Below are 20,198 nucleotides of genomic sequence, written 5' to 3'. Positions count from 1 at the left end.
CTCAAGTGCATGCTTTCTGGTACTTGACATTTCCACATTGGAAAAAGTTATTCTGACCATCTACCCTATCTACCTCTCAATGTTATAACATTCGATCATTGTCTCCCCTCAGCCTCTGACGTTCCAGAGAAAACAGTCCAGTTTGTCCAACTGCTCCTTATAGCTAGGACACTCCAATCTAGGTAGTAACCTGGTGAACCTCTTCTGCATCCTCTCCAAAGCCTCCACATTCTTCCTGTAGCATGGCAACCAGAACCGCACACAATACTCCAAACGTGCCAGCTGCAACATGACTTCCCGACTTTTAAACTCAACGCCCTGACTGACGAATTCAAGCATCTTTACCTCCCTATCCACTTGTGTTGCCACTTTCAGGGAGCTACGGACTTGTACCCAAAGATCCCGCTGAATATCAATGCTCCCAGGAGTCCTGCCATTTACTGTATCTTTCATTTGACCTCCTAACATGCAATCCCTCACACTTGTCCAGATTAAACTCCATCTGCCATTTCCCTGCTCAAGTTTCCAACTGATCCTTTGACAACCTTGCTCACTATCCACACTCCACCAATTATTGTGTCGTCTGCACATTTATTAATCAGTCTCCTGAACGTAAACAATTCTGACACTACAAATTAACAGCATTCTGCTGGATTTGAGCATCAGACGCTCAAATGGCACTTGCAGGTGGAAACAAATGTTAGTTAGATCCTCCGATATAAATAAACTGCAGTAAACTGAGTCAATCTTGTATGTGTTCTACTAGCTGCTGTGAAAGATAGGGCAGTAAAAGATATAGTTTACCTAACTTCATGGGAAGCCTGGAACTTAACATCTCACACAGTTAGAGCTGATGGGAACATTAGTCTTTGTAATAGGAGACAACCAATACAAGAAATAATTAACTTTGACTAATGATCAAATGGCACTTGCCTTTAGTAAATAATCTACTGTCATCCACGGCATAATATGTTTTCAATAACAAACTTCATTGCTGCATTAAGTATTAAAATTACATACGAGACTGCTAATGTTTGTTTTTGAATATCAAAAATCAGTCACTGGAACATACTGGTGCTTGACTGTCCTGCAGATGAACTGGCTCACTGCAGAGTTGTACATGTTTGGCATGCACTTCTCCAATGGATGGACCCTCTCCTTCATCTGAACAATCTGTATGTTTAGAAGGTCTGCCAAACGGATGAAAGACTCTTTTCCTGTATAAAAAGTCAGAGAGTTATGCAGCACAGCAAACAAGCCCTTCAGCCCAACTAGTCCATGCCAACCAAGGTGCCTTCCTGAGCTAGTCCCATCTGCCTGCATATAGCCCATATCCCTCTAAACCTTCCATATTCATGAACCTGTCCAGCTGTCTATAAACCACTGACACTCTAGGATTTATCACACCATCAAATAACATTTACAGTTGTATTTCACATTCTACGTACTTCACTGCACTTCCTGATATCCAGGAGTAGGGCAAGTGGTTTCATACTACACACTGGCATAAATGTGCAAATTCAACTTGATTTACTGAGTAGTAAGAGTTGCCATTCAAATAACAAAAGTAATGGACACAGTGGCAGTACAACGTAGGCTTCTGAGCATTAAATTCATGCTGTGCTATATCATGTTATGTCCCAATCACAACCACTCTAAGACTTAAGAATACAATTGGCAAAGACAAGTTGCATTCCACAGAATCAGAACTCCAGAAGATCTATGTTGGGTGGGTGGGGGGGGAGGAGCGGGTGGTGGAGGACAAAATAAAGATGAGTGTGTGTTCTGGCAGGAAGGAGGTTGTTGGAAGTGAGAGGAGGGCAGGGAAAAGAGGGCGTTCTTTAAAAGTGGGCAGGTAGTATAGATTTACTTCTGTCCTCTGCATTGGGAATAAAATGTAGCTCATCTGCTACACGTACCATGACGGAAATGTTTGCTGAAGGTCAAAAAAAACCAGGAAGAAGTTCATGAATATTGATGTCAAGTTCCTAGGCTACCCTACAATAAAATCATAGATTCTTGTCACTGCTTCACTAAAAAAAAACTAACATTCCAAAGAGATTCTCACTGCACAAGTCTAATTTACTGCTACCAAAAAGGGATTCCCTCAAACTTAACATCAGATGGATCCAAAATGAAAGGCAAAAAAATTGCAAAAAGTAGTTACCTCAAAGTTTTTTTTGTGAAATTCATTTGGCTCATGAGAAGGAAAAAATACATTTTCTTGCCTTTATTATTCAGCTAACCCAACTTTGATAAATGCACATGCATTTCTACTTTACATGGCTTGCCTGCTGGGATTATACAAGGACAGACCTGTCCATCAAAAGTATACGATCAGAATCAAATAATCCCAGTCAGTTCCAAACTCTCCAAATGACTGACATTGGGTAGAGGTGTTGATAGATAGTTGGGTCTGGGATGGACATGGATCAGGCACAAGGGTCAGAGCCAATAAAACCTTGTTGTCTCTTTGACAAAGAGCTCCAATTACAGAGATGCTCTTCCTCACTAAAGTCGGCTCAGTCAGTCAGAAACCAAAAGAGACCAAAGTTTGTTCAATTGATTTTGCCACGATAAAATGCCACATGAAAGTGGTTAGTAGCTTATTCACCACACACATGCAAGAAATTTTGTATTTGCATTATTGGTGCAGGAGAAGTGGTTGGTTGAAAGACTGGTGACCATAATCACAAGAGTGAAACATTTGACTTTGTTTTAATATAACAGTCCAGATAGGCAGTAAACAAACCTGGGAGATTAAAAGAATGAAGGGGTGGGAAAGTTTCCCTTATATTTTCACAAGGAGGGAAAATATTTCTTTAGAGAATTTGCTCTTTAGAAAAGACACAACCTAACCTAGCAAAACTTCCTTCTGGCTTAACCAATGTTGATGTCTAGACTCTGATTTACCCTCACTTGCCCCAAAAACCAGAGCAAACATTTGCTTCAGAATAAATGCCCCCCAAAAGCCAACTGAATACATGTGCAGGAAAGTAGATGAGAGCTATAAATAGCACTGTGCAAATATTTTTCCCCAGCCTAAATAAGGATGGTGTCCTTAAATTAAGTGGCAAAAACTTGTCCTCAAGAGGGAATGGAAATTGCACAGAGAGACCATGTACTGACTCTGGATAACATCTTTTTCCATTCCAGACAGATCTTACCCTTGAAAATTATTTTAATTCAAATTTCCAACATGCTTCACAATGAAGGCTTTTGTTTTTCTACAGCTTCTCACCTATAAAGCCCTTCTGTTCATCATCCAAAACTCTCCATAGCAGTTCTCTATGAGAGCTAGGAATCTCTGGTGCCACCAGTTTCACCAGCTGCCTCCAGTGAGAGTCCAAGACTGCAAACTCTGTTCCATTCTTTGTCTTCAGTATGTTAAATGCTTCAATCATTTTCCGATGTTTCATATATACCAGCTTTCTTACTTCATTCTGGAAAGCACGGTGGGTTAGCTTTTGACTATAGCACTTGTGTTGTATTTTGCATCATTGCAACAAGAGCCAAAATACAAATACAACATTTAAAGTTAGTCTAAAAGCAAATATCAAAAGTCTTTTTCACTTCTTAGCTTTAAGAAAATTACATCAGGGTTTGCAGGAGCTTCTTTGCTAATGCTGAACCAGATTACACTCAACATGGCCCGCAGTGCATTAGTGCTTCATGGTGCTTTTGGGGCCCTCCAAAAGGTCCAAAACGGAGCTGGGAGTCTGGCTGCCACAGCTACTCTGAGGTGCAGTAGTCTGCAGGAGGTGACTAGGGTCAGGTGGCAGTTCAAGCACCACCACCACCCCCCTCCACGTAACCATCCTGATGGCTTTTTGACAGCTTGTACCATCAGAAGGCCTTTTCAACTATTTCCAATTGCCTCTGATGACATTTAACACAGCTAAGATAGATGTCGTTAAGACCAAATTAAAGGTTTAAAACATTTTAAATGATGCAAATCAACAACAATCAAAATAAAACAAAAGAAAGCAAGACACATACCTCCACCTAGGCAATGACCTGTTTCACCCCTGCACTAGGTGCTGTCCAGCAGTGAAGTGAAAAGTAACTGCACTAGCAACTGACTTCCTGTGCTTTTAGTGGACCTAGGCAATGCTGTTAGCCAGCAATTCTGTCTGGAAATGCCAAATGAGGTGAAGCACAATCCAGGCAGCTGTCATACATAGACGTAGAATAGTACAACACAGGGACAGGCCCTTTGGCCCACGATATCTGTGCTGAACATGATGCCAAATTAAACTAATCCCACAATACAAATGCTGCAGATCAGTCACTAGCAACCACCTTTCCACCACTTATCTGGCTGCCCTGTAGCATGAGAGCTCAGCAGCTTTGCAAGAATCAAATCACTTTTCGCAAATATGCCTGGGTGAACTTAGGACATAGAACAGTACAGCACAGGAACAGGATCTTAGGCCCACGATGTCTGTGCTGAACTAATTAAACTAGTATTTAAATGCCTAACTAAAGTAATCCCTTCTGCCTACACAATGTCCACATCCCTCCATTCTCTGCACATTCATGTGCCTATCCAGGATCCTCAAAAACACCTCTATTGTATTTGCCTCTACTAGCACCCCTGGCAACGTATTCCAGGCATCCACCACTTTCTGTGTAAAAAAAACTTTTCCCCGCACATCTCCTTTGAACTTGCCCCCTTCTCACCTTCTGTACAAAATTTGATGATATCAAATAAGCGCAGCAGCTGTTAGGGTAAGAAGGCAAAAGAACCAAGAAGCATTGCAAGAGCTAGACCACAGTAGTGAACAATTTTATAACAAGACCAGAACCATTTCAACAGTAAAAGTACATAAATAGGAACTAGGTTCTACTTAGAAAAAAAACAAACCCATTTGAGGATAATGACCCATCCAATCGTATATTTTCAAGATTAAACAGATCAAATATATAGTCAAAGTAGCACTGAACAGGATTAATTAAGCAGTGGAATGAACCTCAAGGCCATTAGACTAATTTGATATCAATCACTGGCAAAGTCCTAATCAAATAACATGGTAGGTAAACATTAAATAATTAGGATCAGGAAACAGCATCAAGAATGATTGCAAAGCTGTGGGCAAAATAGAGAGAAACTCACGGAATTTGTAATCAATCATTCTAGATTGAGGTGACCTGGGGTTTTTTTTTAAAATCAGGGAATGCTAAATTAATCCCAAGCAGGTTGCTTAATTTGGACTGGAAGCACAGTATATAAATAAGGTGGGGTGTGGGGCCAGGTAAGGAAAGTCATCTCAAATTCAATTTTTAAAAAACATACAATGCTTTAATGGTCTGAACTCCTCCACACAATTACATACCTTCAAATGTTTCTTGTAGTCATTGTATACAACAGCCAGGAAGAGAGACATAAAGACATAGGTGTTCACTATTATAAAAACGATAAAGAATATTGAATATGCCCAGCTGACCTCATAGGCAGGCATCCTGGTAAAATAATTTAAAAAAAAAATCAGAATTAATAGCTCTTTGCACACATTTCACAAGCCAAGTGCAACAGCCCAAATTAGAATTAGTTCTGCAAACAGTGGCATAATCACTATTGGTCTCCAGCCACTACTCCTCTCATCAAAGCACATTGCTGAGTAACTGCAGGGAGATTCAGCACCTGGCCTTTTACCCCTTCCCCCTTTCCAACATCCATGGACTGTCTTTTCATGTGACATTGAAGTTCACATGTACTTCTTCCAGTCTAGTGTTTTGCATTCTGTGCTCATGATGTGGTCTCCATTGCACTGCAGAAACCAAACATGTTGGGTGACCACTTTGAAGAGAACCTCTTTTCTATCCGCAAAGGTGATCCTGAGCTTCCTTCCTTTAATTCTCCACTTCATTCTGACTTGACTTTGGCCTCCTACACTCGTTGTGGCTATCCCAAGGTCGAGGATGATGGTCTTCGTTCCATTGATCAGAAGTAGCCCACAGAGTGAAGACGCCTGTGCGTGTATTTTTTTTTAAACGTGTACTTGATGTTGCACTGCAAAAAGCACACGATACTTCACAAATCAACCAACTGATTCCAATACATGGAAAGCACGACGATTGGAGCTGATGGATTTGTTGCAGCCTTCATAGCTGTTGAGTTTGAAATAACTTCATCCGCCTGTTCCACCGCTGAGGTCTTGGTTGGATTGGAGGGCCCTCCTACACCATTCCAACAATGACCAATGCAAGCTTGTGGAACAGCATCTCAACTTCTGCTGGGAGGATTGTAGCTCTCTGGACTCAATATTGAATTCAAGTATTCAGAATAAACAGCTTTTCTTTCCTCTCACCACAGATGTTGCTGGATACAGTAAAACTCCATTAGTCTGGCATGTTTGGCAGATTTACCAGATTATTGGATGGAAGCATTGGGATTTCTGAACAAACCGAATACTGGATTATTGGAGTTTTACTGAACATCAAGAGTCAATTTGCACTTGTGTTTGTTTTTTCCCCCCAACTATGATATTTAAAGTATTTGTTACCTTGACAACTTTGATCTAGACCCTATCACAGATATTCCTTCTGAATGGGGGTCCCCACTGGAAGCGAGGTTTAATCTCAGTTACATCACTGCCACATCTTCTGTTTAGCATTCTACCTTAAATTGAGCCACAAAGCATAGTTTCAAACCTGGTCCCAAACCCCTTATCCTTGCACCTTTTCACATATGCAAAGATACTAGCTAGCAAGGAGAAATAGTTGGTTAACAAAATCCATTCTGATGAAGGACAAATGATCCGAAATGTTGACTGCTTCTTTATCCCCACAGATGCTACCTAACCTGCTGGGTATCTCCAGCATGTTCTGTTTTATCTCAAATAACATAGCTTGTCCCACTCAGATGGCAAACTTCATTCCAAATTCCTACCCAGTGATGCCTGAAATTTTGAGATTGTCACTTTATCCAATGATTTGTCAAAATAAGAGTAGCAGATTCGATGTTTTGTTATTACATAGAATATGAAGCAAGAAGCAAACAGGCCATTAATTACCACTCGATGGCACAGGTCTTTTTGATCTAAGACTCTCCTTTTAAGGTTTTATCTTATCTTTCTATTCTGTTTCCTATCATGCAGCAGCCTGGTTTCCTCTTCAAAAGCTTTCAAGCTATACATCGCGACCACATTTGAGCAACCTTTGAGTATACAAATCACCCTTCACCCCCAATCCTCAAGCGAATTTATTGGCAGTCTACCCTATTCATGTTTTTTTTTTATTTTCACTTAAGTGGAAATGTTTTCACCATATCTACCTACTTGAACCTTAAGCCTCTTATCCAGACTTTCTCCAAAATTAATTCTGACGACGGGTCTTTGATCTGAAAAGTTAACCCCGTTTCTCTTTCCAAGAATGGACCCAGTCTATTCAATCTTTATAAACTGCCTCTGCTGGTATAATCCCCATGCAAAATAGATTTCTTCTTCTTCAATAAAAATTTTAAATATGCAGTCCATACTCCAAGTATAGCCTGACCAGGGTCCTAACCAAATTTAATACAACTTCACAAGTTTAAAATTTGACATCCTTAGTCTCTTGCTTACTCCTAACTTGCAATGCTGCTTTTTATGATTGTCCACCCATATCCGTAGTTGTTTTTGTTCTACCTGTTCAGCAAGCATTTCATAAAATAGCGTCGTTACCTTTCCTAACCAACAAAGACAATGGCAGTTTCATATATATTCTGTTGCATACTTACTTAGTTGCCCCCCCCACCACCTTTATTACAATGAAGGTCCATCATATCTTTTGCAAACATAAATTTATATCTGGTAGTGCCACTACATATAGTTACTGAGCTACTTTTCTTAAGGCTGCCACACGGTGGCAACACTATAGCCGAGCAGAGTGGAGATCCCACTGTTAATCAAGCTTGGCAATTACACAGTGATTTTATACACTTTGAAATCATCCTACACACCTCATTTTGCTGGAGAAATTACCCTGCTTTAATTAGGAGAAGTTACTGCGGCTTGTTTCCACCACTCTTTAAATGGACTGCCTTCTAATTAAAGGCTATTTGACTGTACAATGGGAGTCATATACTCCACTTGCAACCCATTGGCTGAAGTGTTAATTGAGGCAATGTTGTCAATACACAAGTATTAGAAAGGATATAGAAGATGATCAATATGGAAAGTGGAAGCAAACTTCACTACACAAGTACTTCCTGAGTGCAAGACCATTAAACAAAACTGTTCTGTGACTGGTATTCAAAAGCTAGATGATTTCACAATTGCTTTGTTTCCAAGCCCACCAACTTTCTATACTTGAATTTGCAATATTCTGTTTGAGTTCATTAATGTGGGTATTTGAAGTCTCTCCAGCAACTCATCCACATATTCATTATGTGCAAGTACAGACCGCAAGTAATGGACATTTCAAATGGATGAGCAGCACAGGTAAAGCTTGATCATGTCCTCACCCAAACCTCATGCTCAAGAAATCATAAAACAGTAATCTGAAGCGTTTGCTGAATTTGCAAACTTTCCTCAGTGTTGTTTGCATTGGGTGTGTGAGAGTTAATTCAACACGCCATGAAATGAAACCTGTACCTTCCCTGACCTGCATGGTTTAATAATACACTACAGAATTCATTTACATAATGGATTTCTGGAGGGTGCTAAATGTGGGAATGCAAAATGCCAATACCATACTCAGGATGGCAAAACCTTATTCAGATATTTCTCGCCAGAGTCCCATAAATTAACCCAATGCAATCCACATTTAGGAAAGTTTGCTGTAATGCAATGCATTAACTGTAAAATCTCAAAAGGAGTCCAACATAGCAAACTATCAGTACCTTTCAAAAACACACAATTACCTCATCAATTGAAACTTCTGTTAAATGATCAGTACAAAGTTTTCTGCCACTTGCCAGTTTCTATGAGTAATTAAAACCTCATTTTTGCACTGTACCCATCTTCATTCTCAGATTCAATTATTACTTCCCATTAAATAAAGGTTTACCATTTTGAGTCTCTACCTTATCCATTAGTTTCCAGTAAAGAAGGAATCTGTAATGGATATATTAAAATATTTAGATATCAGAAGTTTAACAAGAAACTTTGTAGAAACACATACATCACGTCTGGGCTATTGGCTGTTGTCACTAGCACATAGAGATTGAAGAGTACATCCAAGTAGTTACTGAAATATGGGGCTCCTTCTCCTGTGGTGAGCTTCCTGCAAAACAAAGGATATATTGATATCAAGGAATGCAAATTAGAATCAGCGATGGAAGATGTAAAGGGTAGATCATCTATAAAGACATAGAAGCTTTTTAAAAAGAAAACACACAAAACCAAATAGTTCTGATGGCCATTGACTGAAATGTTAACTGCTTCTCTCCACGGACATTGCTTGATCGGTCAGGTATCCCCAGGACTTTGTTTTTATTGAGGTAAATTTTATTAATAATCAAAAACATCAAGGTAACACATGAATGAATATACCATGCAGTCCATCTGGCCAGTCTCAGATTTAAACAATTCCAAGCACCCCTCTCGATTCCTTTAATGCAGATTCTAAAATGAATGCCATGCTCTTTCCCCCCCCCATAGAAAGCTTAGTCAGGAAGAGGACATGATTAGATTTGCCAGGGTTGTACCTGGTTGTGAAGATTTAGCTTGGAGTCCTACCTGTTCAAATCAAAACTGATCAGGTGTTGCATGTTTTGCATTGCTGATTTACCTTCTTTCAAACAAGATCTGAGACTAAATTGCTACCCTTTGGTGCTTTATGTGAACATTAAAGAATATTATAACATTGATTGAAAACAAAAAAAAAAATCAGTGAATTCTAGCCACACAACAGAAAAATGCAAATCGTCATTTACCCAGTTTCAGTTAATGGTATCTTGCTGTTTTCTGAATGACAACTATCTTACTTATGAAATAATTGCTATACTTTGACATAGTACATTCAATACGAAGTACATCAATCAAGTTACAAAGATCTTATACAGTTGCAGTGCTATACATGTTCTTTTGGACTAGATATTGGCAGCAGATTATGGAATGATCTTAGAAAGGAAAAATTAGCAAAAAAGAAAATGCAAGAGTTAGAGTAACTAACTGTAGCAACTCATTAGTTTTACCTTTTGGCAAACAACTTCAAAGCCATGAGAGAAAACACCGCAACACTGAACAGAAACAGTACAAACACATAGGTGATCTCTGGGAGAGTGTTGCGGATATTCCTGAAGGCCCTTCTGAGCTAAAATACAAGAAATATGAGAATTAAATTAGGAAGCAAATGTTTGCAGTTAAGTTCTGTGGTGATGCAACATGTTGGTTCTGCAAAACACCACAGTATACAGCATGAGAAAACTACAACATTTCCTTTTGTTTTGGTAATAATTGATGTACAGGGTATGAATGCTATAGAGAACCAGTATTTATTTTCCCTCCCTATCTGCCCATGATGGAAAGCCAGCAGCTTAAAAAATGTTGAAAAACTTCTGGTGAAGATACATCAACAGTGCTATTAGGTAGTTAGATCCAGTATTTAGACCCAGTCATGAAGGAATGGATGATACCTGACAAGGAAGGGAACCTGCAATCCTCGCACCTGCTTTCATTACCCTTCTTGGTGGTAGAGGTAACAAGTTTATGGAGGTGTTGTCTGAATGTCTTGTGGAGTTATTGCAATAGACTCACAACAGACAATAAACCAGATTCTGACAGACTACACTGTACATACTGCAGCCTCAAGTTTATAATCTTATTGCATAGGACAGCAGAACACTGCCACCTGCAGGTTGCCCTCCAAGTCACATGCCATCCTGACCCACAGATCCTTTATTATTGCTGAGTCTTAGTCTTGTAACTCCCTACCCACTGACGGAGCACATATGTCAGTTCACCATCACCCTCTCAAGGGCAATTAGGGATAGAAAATAGATGCTGGGTTTCTACAACACCTATATCCTATGTCAATTAAAATAATTATTACCAAATGCCCTAGTAATAGGGCACTTATTCAGACGTAGAGGTAAAGCTCACCTGACGACTTTCAGTGAAGTTTACACAAAACAGTGGTCTCAAGACCCTTGACCACCTGACTGCAGGATATCCATTTTCTATTAAAACCAAGTATACAATCATATCCACTAATGTGAGCTGCAAGTGAACAAATGTATCATTTTAGAAACAATTCATGGCTTTAGACAGCCAATGCAAATTAATATCAATTCATAAATTAGCAAGAAACAGTCATGAAGAAATATGGAGCAGAACAAGAAATTAAAAAAAAAATCAGAATAATGCAAAGATAAATAACTTCAAGCTGTCTTTCTCTAAAGTACCATGCCGTGGATTCCCAATGGAAAACACGATCAGAGACGCTGGGCAACACGTGTTGAGGCACTTGAGGAAGTTAAGGAAAGTGACAGGGGCATAAGGAGACTGGAGAATCTTTTCACGTTGTGTGTCAGTGACTAGAAGGGGAGAAAGGCAAAAAAAAGACAGAAATGCAGAATCTTAAACAAAAATTTTACTGTCAGATTTAAACAAAATAGGAAGAGAGAATGGGAAAACAGAATCTCAGCTATCATTATACCATCAATGACTATTAACTCAAGATGAGCATTTCAAGAAGTACTTCAACATGTTGGGTTTCAAAGCATTCAGCAAATGCATTAATTCTGTTTAGTAAACACTGCCAACACATTGGCAAACAAGGCAATCAACTGAATCAGAACAGGGTCCAACAAACAGCAAGTGGCTGAAGAACTAGATAATTTGTTTTAGTGGCGATGGTTACAAGGGATTATTAGCCTGCATTCAAGAAACTCTTCTCCTGGTACCGTCTTTTGCATACAGTGTTCTATATCCTGAAGCATTGATTCTCAGATAGTTGATTACACATTGATAATCTAGAACAAATCCTGTAAATTTACTCAATTTACACACTCACCAATATGCTGACAATAACACAGATGTTCTTTGCATCTTTCCAAAACACTTTTGTGGGAGTAACTTTTGAGAAATGCAAGAGCCGGACAGTAAACATCAGCAGACAAATAAACTCTACTGTTGAAGTTACCTGTCGAGTTAAAAGAGAACCGATTGATGAACTATACAAAGTGGTAATTTAGGGAATTGAATTTTGCAATAAGTTGTCATTAAACTTCCCAAATGGATAACACACTGCTGTCAGGACATTTTTAGCATTTGACAATCAATGCTTAAAAGCAGTGGCTTTTGAAACCAAACTAAATCAGTTGATACTGCAGACAAATGTTATTCCTGTATATTTACTCCGTTGAAGTACAATTACAAAAAGACAAAGGTGGATAGAAAATAACAAAAGCAAAATATTTGAGAAGGAAGTTGCCCATAACCAACAATAACTCAGTGGAGAGACTTGAGAAGAGGTACAAGAAATAAATGAGATGCCGTTAAGGGCTCTGTCAGCTACGGCAGAGAGGCAATCATGGGTAGGAGGGAGTTGGAAGGCATCTGGGTGGATGGGTCTTATGCCTGGAGTAGACTCGATAGAGATGGAGGAGTGGGGAGAAGGGAATGGAGCCTTTATCTGAAGCAGGGTGGGAGGAAGTACGGTTGTGATAGCTGCTAGAGTCTTTGAATGTCTGTTGCTAATTTATCCCCTGAAGTGGAAGTAGCAAGACCAAAAAGGGCATGGAAAATTCAGAGATAGATTATGTGAAGATGAGAACGTGATGGAAACTGGCAGCAGAAGTTTCAAGTTTTATGTGCAGTCCTCAATGTACCAGAAAAAGGGTTTAGAGAAGGTGCCCAACTAGGATTGGAACAAAGGCAGTTCCACACATCTCACTGAAAAAAAACAGGCATAGCTTGGGCCTCTGTAAGCTTCCATTGACCTCCGATCTGGAAAAAGCAAGGATGATCCAATGATGAGCTTCCTCAGTGAGATCTTACATCTATCCCAAATCTGTTCCTCATGGGTGATCACACATCCAGGCAAAGTCAATAAACCCACTAAAACCTTCTATGTGTCACATACTGGAGTCTGAAACCCCACAACCTCTACACAGTAGAAGAATGAAATAGAACCAGCTTAAATCAAATTGCTACTCCATAGACTAAGCTTTGGGAGCTCATATTTTGAGGACGAGGTGGTCTCAAAACTCCAGAAAATCTCAGATGTTACTGAAATTCAATTCTTTCTTTGTTTTGTGATCAAGAGACAGTTTGTCAGTACACCTCTTTCCTCTTGGGGACAGGGAGTATAAGTATATTTTTGAAAATGTCCTGATTAAAATTAACATGCATCTTGATTCCAAAATGCAAAGGGCCTCCAGTGTGCATAAAGTCACACATTGGATTGAATCTCCATTATTGTCTGAAGTCCAAACATAAAAACATCTTATGAATCAATAGACTTCAACAAAACATTGGTTAGACTACACCTATTCTCTCTGCCACCTGTCTATCTGGCCCTGACAGAACTTTGTACATTTCAATGGGATCTCTTCTTATTCTTCCAAATCCTAGTGAATACAGACCGCATTTGAGAGTACTGTATATAGTTCTGCTCTCCACACTACAGGAAGGATGTGGTAGCAATAGGGAGAGTACAGAAAAGATTCATCAGGATCGCCTGGAACGAAGGGCTGTAATGATAAGGAGAGATTAGACGGGCTGGGTTTATTCTCACCGGAACATAGGAGGCAGAGGATTGACCTTGTAGAGATTTATAAAATTATGAGGGGAATAGATAGGATAGATAGTCTTTTTCCCCAGGGCAGGAGAGTCCAGAACTAAATGGCGCAGGTTTAAGGCGAGAGAGGAGATATTTTTAAAGAAAATGAGAGGTAAGATTTTCCACACAGTGAAATCTAGAACCAGCTGCCACAGGAAGTGGTAGAGACAGATACAATTACAACATTTAAAAAGGTACTTGGACAAGAAAGGCAGAGGGATAGGGGTCAATTGAGATTAGTGTAGATGAGCATTGAGGTTGGCATGGATAAAGGTGAGCCAAAAGGGCCCATTCCTGTGCTGCATTACCCTCTGATGCGATGATTGTTAAACAGCAGAAGCAAAAACATTTAAAATATGAAAGAAAGAGAAAACAGGAGCATGAGTAGTCTATTCGGACCTTTGAGCCTGCTGTGCCATTCACTATGATCATGGCCAATCCTCCAGCTATTCCCGTGCTCTCTCTATAACCTGCAATGCCTTCTGAGCCGGGAAATACCTCTCCCCCTTAAGACACACAGTGATTTAGCCTCCACCATCTTCTTGGTAATGAATTTCCACAGATGCAGCACCCTCAGGAAAGAGATTTCACATCTCATTCAACAAAAGTCTTATCATATATATCGGAGTCTGTGACTTGCTGTCTGAAAAGACAGCCAGGGGAAATATTCTATCTGCAACCCATCTATCTAACCCTGAGAGAATTTGTATGTTTCAATGGGATCTCCTTGCATTCTTCCACATCCTAGTGAATACAGACCTACCAAACTAACTTCTCCTAATTACAGGAATCAGTCTGGTGAACCTTTAGAAGATTGCATCATTTTTTGTTAAGATAAGGAGACCAAAACTACACACAATACTTAGGTGTGGTCTCAGCAGGTCTTGTACAATTGTAGTAAGACACTTTTGCTTCTGTACTCAGAACTCTTGTAATGAAGGCTAAAATACCAGCAACTTTAACTGCTTGCTGCACCTTCACGTTTATTTTCAGTGACTGGTGTACAAAAACGTCCTTTGTCCTTTCCCAACCTATCGCTGTTTAAGTAACACTTTGCATTTCTGCTTTTCCTACCAAAGTAGATAAACTTCACATTTCTCCACTTTACACTGCATCTGCCAAATACCTGCCCATTCATTCAACCTGTCTAAATCACATTGAAGCCTCTTCATATTTTCCTCAACTCCGAATCCTTCAGAGTTTCACGTCATCAGTTCCCTCATCCAAATCACAAATATATATTGTGAATAGTTGGGGCCCCAAGCACGGACTCCTATCTATCATGATATTCTGTTGCAGCATCCAATTGCACTTTCAACACCTACAAGGTTTATGCATTGCATATTCCAAGATGTAATTGTAAATCATTTCAGAACACCACAATTACATTCCATTTATTCTGTCAGTTTGAAATTATTCCCACAAACTGCAATTGAAAATCTGTCTCATTTATTCCAGTCACTTACTAACTAGGACATCCGATAATTATATTTTCCAGGCAATGAGGATATTTAGAACCAGAGGCTGGTCCTTGTTCAACACGAGGTCCCCACATCAATGTTTCCCTTAAACGGGACTATGGCTGATCTGACCGTGGCCCTAACTCTGCATTCCCATCTACAACCCCTTGCCTGTCAAATACCTATTTACATCTGCCTTAAAAATATTCAACAAACTGTGGTGAAGAAAGTTGCAAAGACTCATGACCCACGAGAAACAAAAATGCCTCATTTCTTCTGTAATGGGCGACCCCTTTATTTAAAGAAAGTTATGATACCTAGTTCTAGATTAGCACACAGGAAGCATCTTCTCCACATCCACCCCTCAGGATATTATATGTTTCAATCAAGTCCCCACTCTCTCTTCTAAACTCCAGCAGGAACCAGCCTAGCCTGGCCAGTCTTTTCTTATAAAGCAGCCTGCCCATTTCACCATTAGTTTAGTAAACCTTCTCTGAACTGCTTTCAATGCATTAAGATCCTCCTTAAATAAGGTGACCAATATTGTACACAGTAGGTTGTGAACACAGCTCAGCACATCATGAAAACCAGCATCCCCTCCATGGACTCTGGTTATGTTGGCTGCTTTACCGAGGCAGCAGGAAGTATAGACAAAGACCACTCCCCCCAGCCCCCCAAAAAAAATTGGGCAGAAGATACAAAAACCTGAAAGCACATACCACCAGGCTCAAGGAAAACTTCTATCCTGCTGATATAAGACTATTGAATGGTCCCCTAGTACTATACAGATGAACTCGACCTTGCAATCTACCTCATCATTGCCTTGCACCTTATTGCCTGCACTTTCTCTGTAACTGAAACACTATATTCTGCATTCGGTTATTGCTTTCCCCTTGTACTATCTCAATACTGATGTAATGAAAAGATCTGAATGGATGGCACGCAAAACAGTTATTTACTGTACCTCGGTGCATGTGACAATACTAAACCAATTTATCAAATTGCTCCAGATGTTACTTCACCAGTGCCCTACATAACTGAAGTAAAACATCTCTACTTTTGCATTCAATTTCCCAGCAATAAACACTAACAGTAATACTGGGCAACTAAAAGAAACACACTGCAGTAAAATAAGTAACAGTTGACAAAGCCAAGTTTAGACTTAAAGCCTAAATTTTTATACTTAGGTGAACTATTTAGAAAATCAGTTAAAGGACCTTTTCAGTACATGGAGACAAAAATACAATTTCACTGCAGGTCGGTGGGGGGGGGATGGAAGGGAAACATGTTGAGGATTCCTGTTGTACGGATAGAGATGAGCAAGTGACGTAAACATTTGCAAGGGAAATTGTTTGTCATATTTTCTCTCTTACCATTCCTTTCAGCATCATTACCCCATCCCACAACACATCCGCTAAGTAGAAATTCCTCATAATCCATGCATGAGATGTGCACAATCAATGGCAAAGACAATATTCACGGCCATCCCTTTTTGCCATAGAGTCATCAAGTAATACAGCACGGCAACAGGCCTTTCAGCCCAACTCATCCATGGCAACCAAGGTGCCCATCTAAGCTAGTCTCATTTGCCTGCATCCCTCTCAACCTTCCCCATCCAATTACTTATCCAAATGTCTTTTAAGCTTGCAAGGGCATGTTGGAGATTGGTTAAGAGGAGATGGTTAAGAGGAGCACATGAAGATCAGGTCAGCTAAGGATAGCAGATTTCCCTCTCTAAGGTACTAATGAGTGGATTTTGTTTTAAATGAGAAAGACAATGGTAGTTGTATGGTCACCATTACTGATACCTGCTTGAGTTAATAAGGTACCTTCAGATCATTAGTTCAGGCCTCTAATTTACTCATCCAGTAACGTAACCAAAATCCTACCATACTCTGCAGCGAGGCAACTTTTCCATTGCCGGTTGCTAAGAATAACACAACAGGAGTCATCTGGTTCTGAAATTGCCAATGGATCAATCTTCTTCTGCACGCACAGTCTAGAATAGGAACTTACCCAAAGTGGCAGTAAATAGACTGCAGGATCCTCAAACAGGCCAAGGAAAAGGTCCACAAGAATAAAAAAGTAGGTGACTCCCTGCGTAGACCAGTGATTATACAATTTGTAGAATCTGTGGGGAAGACAAAAGGTTCCTAAAATTAGTAACTTTTACAATGTAAAAGGAGTGAATCTTGTGAAATTTTGCTGAGTAAAAGAAAATCCAGTGGTCAAGGACTGTAATTAATGGAGCTGGTGCAAACAACACCTACTCCCTCAAAACTCTGTGGTCAGGTGGTAGTATATGAGCATACATGCTCAACCCAACATCTCCTCATGCAGTGACATGTCCAGGCTGGCTGCTCTACCCCATTGGTTCTGTTTAATGTACTTTTCCCCTTCCCAGACGAATAATGTTCTTCAGAAACAAGGCCAACAGTTTTTACACTTATGACAAAAGAGACTGCAGATGCTGGAATGGAGCACAAGAACAGAAAGCTGGAAGAAATCAGAGGTGAGGCAGCACCTGTGAAGGCAAAAGGCGCAAGTCAACATTTTGGGTCAAGGCTCTGCATCGGGACTGGGGGGGGGGGGGGGGGGGAAGAACAGGACAGGAGAGATTGCCAGTAGATAGCAGTGCTTAAGGGGTGGGATGGAGGCTGGTAGATCTTCGGTGAAAAGGTTTGGGAAGGGGATGACAGGTAGATGAAACCAGAGGGGAAAGGAGGAACAGACACTGGAAGGAGGTAGGTGGAGTCAGATGGGGAGGAGATGATAGGCAGATCAACAAGGTGGGGTAGGGGATGGGAAAGATGGACAAAGGGAGAAGAAAACTCAGTGGATGGGTGAGTATATATGGGAGGAGTGCAGCAAGGGTCTGGGTTATCTGGGGGGGAAACTATTTAATCTGCTTCTACCATCCTCAACCAGTGAATCCCAGATCCTGAACATGCTTTCTATGAAACTTCCTCACTTTCAGTGTTTCCTTTGCCACTATTCATGGATTAAATTTTAGCTGATAGGCTTTCTCATGGCTCAGCTACAGTGAGAAACTAACACCTTTATCTGTAATTCTTAACTCTGGAAAAAAAAGTGAACAAAATATTTGAGGTGCCTTTACACTGACAAGATAACAGATTGTTAGACTCTTACCGGATTGCTTTTGGTGAAGTTTCAAACTGGATGTTTCTGTTATATTGAGCATCGGAAACATAAGCCGCAGCAAGGTGAAGTTGCTGTTAAATTGCAACATAAATGAGACTTAAACAAAGGTGGACATTGCATAATTTACTAAGAAATGATCCTTGTCATTTTCTATTGGATTTCATATATTACATAAGTGACTACAGTTCAAAAGTAGTTTAGTATAAAGCATTGGGATGCCACAAGACTGTGAAAGGTGCTTCACCAATGCAAGTCTCCCATTCCTTTCCATGAAAGGGTATTAAAAGCATAAATCAATATTTGCTTACCCCTTCATGATGCAGCCTTTAATCAAATGTGGTTTGAAACTATACACTTAAACATTGAACCAATTACCGCCCCAACGACTGCTGGCGACTTACAACAGGAAGGAAGCAAGTCAAACGAGCGATGTTTCCAACACCCATTACAATCCAAACCCCATCACATCCCACTCCCGTACCGACACATCTATCCATGGCCTCTGCTACTGCCATGTTGAGGCCAAACGTAGGTTGGAGGAACAACAACTCATATTCCGTCTTGGTAGTTTCCAACCCGATGGCCTCAACATCGATTTCACTAACTCCCGGTAACCCCTCTCCTCTTCTCAACCCCTCCCCTCTCTCCTCCTCCCTCCCCCATTCTTCTCCTCCCTCCTTCCCCCTTCTCCCCCCCCTATTTGTTCTCCTTAGTCTTCCCTCATTTCTGTGGCCCCTTCCTCTGTCATCTTGACCTGCCCATCTATTCTCTACCTCCTCCATCATTTATTCCATGGTCAACTGCCCTCTCCCACCTTATGCCTTCTTCTGCAGCCCTTTCCCCCTTCTACCCATCACCTCTCAGCTTCTTACTTCTCCCCCCACCTTCCCCCCCCCTCACCTGGACTCGCCTATCACCTGCCTGTATGTACCCCTCCCCCGACCTTCTTATCGCGACTTCTGCCCTCCTCCTTCCCACTCCTGATTAAGGGTCTCGACCCAAAACGTCGACAGTTTATTTCCCTCCGTAGATGCTGCCTGACCTGTGAGTTCCTCCAGATTTTGTGTGTTGCTCCAGATTCCAGCATCTGCAGAATCTCTTGTTTCCAATACCCACCCTCTAATTCCCCTCTATAGGGAGGGGCTTGCCTGGCAGCACATCTTCCAAAGAGGCCTGCATTCTTACAGTACTTTAGCCCTTTTGGTAAGTTGGTTTATTATGGTCACACATACAAAGGTGCGGTGAGAAAATTTGTTTTGCCTGCCATCCATACAGATCATTTCATCACATCAGTGCATTGAGGTAGTACAAGGGAAAATCAATAACAGAATGCAGAATAAAGTGTTACAGTTACAGAGAAAGTGCAGTGCAGGCAGACAATAAGGCACAAGGCCACGATGAGGTAGACTGTAAGGTCAAGAGTCCACCTCATCATAAAAGCGGACTGCTTAGTAGTCTTATAACAGCAGGATAGAAGCTGTCCTTGAGCCTGGTGGCACGTGCTTTTGGCTCTTCTGTCCGAATGGGGAGGGAGAAGAGAGAATATCTGGGATGGGTGGGGTCTTTATGTTGGCTGCTTTATCAAGGCAATGAGAAGTTTAGATAAGATTCCACAGAAGGGAGGTTGGGTTTCGTGCTGTGCTGAGCTGTGTCCACAACTCTCTGTAGTTGTACGAATTGGAGGTGAAGACAGGAATCAAAGAAAGGTTTCCAAGGGGCAGGATTCTTTCAAGCTCACACATCTTGGGCTCGGTCACAGTTGGCAGACATTGACTGGACTCACTGTCCTCAGTGGGAGTCTACCTACATTGCTGCTGCAGATAAGAATCAGCTCCTGCAGCACAAAGGATGGATGAAACCTTGGGG

At 40.7% G+C, this 20,198-nt stretch overlaps 1 protein-coding gene across 2 annotated transcripts in view; it reads right to left on the bottom strand.

Moving 5' to 3' along the window:
• tpcn3 (two pore segment channel 3) overlaps nt 1-20,198 on the bottom strand; it is a 34,070-nt gene that overhangs the window by 10,365 nt on the left and 3,507 nt on the right. The window contains exons 2-10 of one of the 2 annotated variants that reach the window (XM_052024881.1): nt 18,321-18,403; nt 17,187-17,301; nt 11,941-12,069; nt 11,028-11,144; nt 10,121-10,239; nt 9,106-9,207; nt 5,337-5,463; nt 3,242-3,443; nt 1,073-1,217 (exon numbers count right to left, since the gene is read on the bottom strand). In XM_052024881.1, coding sequence (XP_051880841.1) covers nt 1,073-1,217; nt 3,242-3,443; nt 5,337-5,463; nt 9,106-9,207; nt 10,121-10,239; nt 11,028-11,144; nt 11,941-12,069; nt 17,187-17,301; nt 18,321-18,403 — 1,139 coding nt within the window. The remainder of the gene's footprint in view (nt 1-1,072; nt 1,218-3,241; nt 3,444-5,336; nt 5,464-9,105; nt 9,208-10,120; nt 10,240-11,027; nt 11,145-11,940; nt 12,070-17,186; nt 17,302-18,320; nt 18,404-20,198) is intronic. The other variant, XM_052024882.1, reaches the window with a different exon arrangement.

This window comes from Pristis pectinata, chromosome 10 (assembly GCF_009764475.1).
Source record: "Pristis pectinata isolate sPriPec2 chromosome 10, sPriPec2.1.pri, whole genome shotgun sequence".
NCBI lineage: Eukaryota > Metazoa > Chordata > Chondrichthyes > Rhinopristiformes > Pristidae > Pristis > Pristis pectinata.
Note: the sequence above shows the minus strand (reverse complement) of the source record. Positions and strands in the feature narration are given on the sequence as shown.